This window comes from Homarus americanus, unplaced genomic scaffold, assembly GCF_018991925.1.
Source record: "Homarus americanus isolate GMGI-L3 unplaced genomic scaffold, GMGI_Hamer_2.0 scaffold13142, whole genome shotgun sequence".
Lineage (NCBI taxonomy): Eukaryota > Metazoa > Arthropoda > Malacostraca > Decapoda > Nephropidae > Homarus > Homarus americanus.
In genome coordinates this window covers 842-5,928 of record NW_024714114.1, presented here as the reverse complement: position 1 = coordinate 5,928, position 5,087 = coordinate 842, and the positions used below count along the sequence as shown (strand labels likewise).

Below are 5,087 nucleotides of genomic sequence, written 5' to 3'. Positions count from 1 at the left end.
TTAAGAACCCAACGAAGTGAAAAGGTGGGACAGACAGACAGACAGACAGACAAAAAAAAGTTAGAGAGATGAATAGACAGATAGCTGAAAGGGGGCATAAAAATGAGAGACGGAGAGAGAGAGAGAGAGAGAGAGAGAGAGAGAGAGAGAGAGATGGGGGAATAGGGAGGAGAGACAGAGATGGGGGGAGGAGAGATGGAGAGAGAGAGATGAGAGAGATGGGGGAGAGAGATGGAGACAGGGAGGGAGAGAGAGAGAGACAGGGGTGTCATTGCCCCTGTGAGGGCTCTGGGGGGCTCCACCGACCTGGAAGTGTCCCTTTGGTGGCCACTGCCTATGGGAGGGCCCTTGGTGTCGTTGCACCCCCTGGAAGGTCTCCTGGGGTTGTCACAGTCTCTCAGAGGGCCCCTGTGGTCCCTGGAAGGGCTTCTCGGGTTGCCGCCGCCCCTGCAAAGGCTTCCGAAGGCGCCGCACCTGGTTGGGCATATGGGAGGGCCCAAAGGAGCGCTGTTCTTGTAGGGCCCCTTGTGGCAGTAGTTTATCACTCTTTAGAATAATGGGAGATATGACGTTAAATAAATACACAGTCCATCGCATTTCCAGTATCTTCGCATCAGAAACACTATAAAGGAGACTAAATATCCAACAAGAAAACATAAGTTGGGGTGTTGTGCTGACAGAGTGCTCTGTTCTCCTATTGGTTGTTATTCGGTGTATTTACATTTTAGTCCACGAATCACAGTTAAGTAAGGGATTGCCGGACGTATGCAATATGTACGACGCCACGACTAAGCAAGGTATAGGGCTCCCTGGAGGGGACGACTGTAAGAGGTCCCCTGGGGTCACCACCACCCCTGGGAGGGCTCGTGGGAGCACCATCAATCCTGAGAGGACCAGGGGGTGCCGCCGTCCCTGGTAGGGACTAGGGGGCGCCACAGTTCCTGGAAAAGACCCTGGGGTACCACAGCCCCTGGCAGGGCCCCTGGGGGGTTTGCCATCTTTGGAAAATCCTTGGGGGGGCGCTGCTTCCCCTGGGGGGGGCCCTGGGGGGCACCGCCGCCCCTGGGAGGGCCTTCGGGGCACCACGTTCCCTGGAAGAAGGCCTCACGGTGCCACAGTCCCTGGCAGGGCTCCTGGAGGCTCCGCCGCCCTTGGGAGGGCCCCTGGCGGTGCCATTGCCCAGGTGAGGGCTCTGGGGGGCTCCACCGACCTGGAAGTGTCCCTTCGGTGGCCACTGCCTCTGGGAGGGCCCTTGGTGTCGTTGCACCCCCTGGGAGGTCCCCTGGGGTTGTCACAGTCTCTCGGAGGGCCCCTGTGGTCCCTAGGAGGGCCTCTGGGGGTGCCACCGCCCCTGCAAAGGCTTCCGAAAGCGCCGCACCTGGTTGGGCATATGGGAGGGCCCAAAGGAGCGCTGTTCTTGTAGGGCCCCTTGTGGCAGTAGTTTATCACTCTTTAGAATAATGGGAGATATGACGTTAAATAAATACACAGTCCATCGCATTTCCAGTATCATCGCATCAGAAACAATATAAAGGAGACTAAATATCCAACAGGAAAACATAAGTTGGGGTGTTGTGCTGACAGAGTGCTCTGTTCTCCTATTGGTTGTTATTCGGTGTATTTACATTTTAGTCCACCAATCACAGTTAAGTAAAGTATTGCTGGACGTATGTATGCAATATGTACAACACCACGACCAAGCAGGCTATAGTGCTCCCGTAAGGGGGCGCCTCTAAGAGGCCCCCCTGAGGTCACCGCCACCCCTGAGAGGACCCGTGGGAGCACCGCCAACCCTGGGAGGGCTCTGGGAGGTACCGCCGCCCCCGATAGGGCCTTGAGGGCGCGACAGCTCCTGGTAAATTCCTTGGGGGTGCCACAGCCCATGGCAGGGCCCCTGGGGGATTTGCCACCTTTGGGAGAACCCCTGGGGGCGTACTGCTACCTGGAACGAACCTAGGGGGCGCTGTCGTCCCTGGGAGGGCCTTGGGGGCGCCACAGTCCCTGGAAGAGGTACTCAGGGTGCCACAACCTGTGGCAGGGCTCCTGGGGCCTCCGCCGTCCTTGGGAGGGCCCCTGAGGGGTGCCACTGCCTCTGGCAAGTCTCTGGGGGGTTCCGCGACCCTGGCTAGTCAGGGATGATGTTCCCAAACATTTCCATTTAATGAATATTTCAGTGTGTTTGTAATCATCAGCCAGTGGCTTGTTTACATATGCCTTGCTTCTACCCAGCACGTCACATACATTAATACATAGCTTTATGGAATTCTTGTTATACTGTACTGAAGTATCTGGTATGCCATAAAGGACAACTGCCTGCCCCAATCCTACCCCCATCTCTAGTAAATTGTTGTTGGTGTTACTGACCTTGTTAAGTTGTTCACCTGCAGTAATAACACAGTAAATTGTTGTTGGTGTTACTGACCTTGTTAAGTTGTTCACCTGCAGTAATAACACAGTAAATTGTTGTTGGTGTTACTGACCTTGTTAAGTTGTTCACCTGCAGTAATAACACAGTAAATTGTTGTTGGTGTTACTGACCTTGTTAAGTTGTTCACCTGCAGTAATAACACAGTAAATTGTTGTTGGTGTTACTGACCTTGTTAAGTTGTTCACCTGCAGTAATAACATTATAACAACAATCTTGCAGTACAAATTTTCCTTCACTTCTGATAATTATAATCATCTCCAATTGTCACTATTTATTGGTGTTAATGTATAATTGTGGAGAAGGTTTCCAGATGGTAATTATTAATGAGTCATGAGGGTGGAGAGGAACAGCACCAGTAGGAATGGTGGTGTTATAAAACTTATATAACTCTTGTGGCTAAAACCAAATAAAACATAATGAATGTAAAGTAGTAGGTAGTAGGCAGCTACCAAACAGGGAGGTACTACCGCCTGGGAAGATATTGGAAGCATAGTGTGTTGTCTGAAGGTAGACCCTGCTGCCATATGGCATCACGAAAATTGTGACCAAGTCCCAGGTTGCTGATCTGACTTTCTGCTTCATTTACACACAATTGCTGGGTCTCAATTGTTTCTCTTATTTGGACAACACAACATACATAATGTGTATCGTTTCTCTCTTGATTTATTTTTTCGTTTTTGTATTTATTTATGGTTATTATTATTATTATTATTTTATTTGTATTTGTAGTAATTTGCTATTATTTTATTAATTGTTGTAATAATAATAATAATAGTAGATATTATTATTATTATTATTATTATTATTATTATTATTATTATTATTATTATTATTATTATTATTATTATTATTATTATTATTATTATTATTATTATTATTATTATTATCATTATTATAATATTTCCGCCCCCCAGGCCCTGATGTGGGTCAGTGACCTGTGCCTGGGTGGGACTAGTCCCGGAAAAAAAAAGAAAAAAAAGAAGTTAGTCCAAGACAGATAAAAGCCAGGTGAAGGTTACCACAAATCCATCTCCTGTTCGTTATCCCCGCCACCAACACTCGACGTCTTGGTTGTCAAATGGGATGTGTTTGTTGTCGGGGAGAATAAAAGTGTATGAAGGTGTTGAATGGAGGTTAATGGAGTAATATAAAGTGAGGGAATCGTGTGGAAAATGACTGCGGCGACTGAACTGGTGACCGTAAAGACTTAACACCGCTGAGCCGAGTGACGTGGTGATTATCGCTGACATTTTGTATAGTAAGTTGTTGTTGTTCTCTCACCAGTGTGTTTCACATGGTAATGTTTACTTCCCCAAGTGAGGCCAAGCTTAAACAGTTAGTATTACTTAATGTAGGTTAAACAAATTAAATACTGAAGCTCCAGTTGAGTGACGCCTTGGACGTCTTACTGTCAACCAATCGGCTGTCTTGCTACAAACAGCTCTAAGCAAAGTTGCAGTGAACAGACTATACAGTATATACTAAATAACATGAAATAAATAAATTAGTTTACAATTGATAAAATAACACATAATAAAGCCCATTATAATTCTTATCTGGCAGAACTTAAGTGTTTAATGACGTCAGTAAAGATGCTGTTTCTTATTGTATGACGATGACCAAGTTGACACAAACAATTATATCAGAGAATGATGACCACACACACACACAACTCACCACCAGGTCTTGTCAGCATCTGCCTTCCTCTGTAACAGCAGGTGAGCCACCCTGGTGTGGTCTCCTCGTGTAGAGCTGTCACATTATCCCTGCACCACCACCACCGCTCCACCGCTATACCATAAAATAAACCCTACAAATAACTGATAGGTGACGTACATGTAGGGCTCAAGAACAACAAATGTCATAAAAGGTAGAAAATAGACTATAAATATTACGTATCATTACATCACTGATGGCAAATATTTAGTAGAGACGTCAATATAAATGTTATGATGTATTACTTTATGTGTACAAGGTGAATGTTGAGGTATTATTATACTACAGTACAGTACAGTACAGAGGTAGTAACAATAGCGCTAGTTGCGCTAGTTAGGCCGCACCTCGATTATGCGGTTCAGTTCTGGTGCCCCTATTATAGAATGGATATAAATTCACTAGAGTCGGTGCAGCGAAGAATGACAAAAATGATTCGGGATTTAGAAACCTTCCATATCAGGATAGGTTAAAGAAACTTAACTTGCATTCCCTAGAAAGACGAAGAGTGCGGGGAGATATGATAGAAGTATTTAAGTGGGTGAAAGGAATCAATAAAGGGGATATAGATAAAGTTCTTATAATATCCGAGCAGGATAGGACTCGGAGCAACGGATTCAAGTTGGATAAGTTTAGGTTTAGGAGGGAGATAGGAAGGAACTGGTTCACAAATAGGGTGGTGGACGAGTGGAACAAGCTTAGCAACTTTGTAGTAAGTGCGGGAACTCTGGAAAGTTTCAAAAGAAGGCTGGATAGATTCATGGATGATAGAGAGTGGTAGTAACTCTCGACAGGAGCTGCCATGCACAGGCCAACCGGCCTATTGCAGACTCCTTATTTTCTTATGTTCTTATGTTCTTATATACTCACTGGTGTTAACATCAGCTACAGGGTCAAGTAACTTCACCCTTATGTCAAGGTGGCCGTGTCTTGCTGCTACAGTACA

At 46.1% G+C, this 5,087-nt stretch overlaps 1 protein-coding gene across 1 annotated transcript; it reads right to left on the bottom strand.

The window, feature by feature from the left end:
- Positions 1 to 387: 387 nt before the first annotated feature.
- LOC121875684 (basic proline-rich protein-like) lies at positions 388 to 2,125 on the bottom strand (the record flags this gene model as incomplete). The annotated part of the gene is made up of 3 exons (XM_042380310.1): positions 388 to 546; positions 963 to 1,378; positions 1,793 to 2,125. Coding segments are annotated over 3 exons (908 nt in total), but the record flags the coding sequence as incomplete, so codon positions are not given.
- Between the last annotated feature and the right edge of the window lie 2,962 nt (positions 2,126 to 5,087).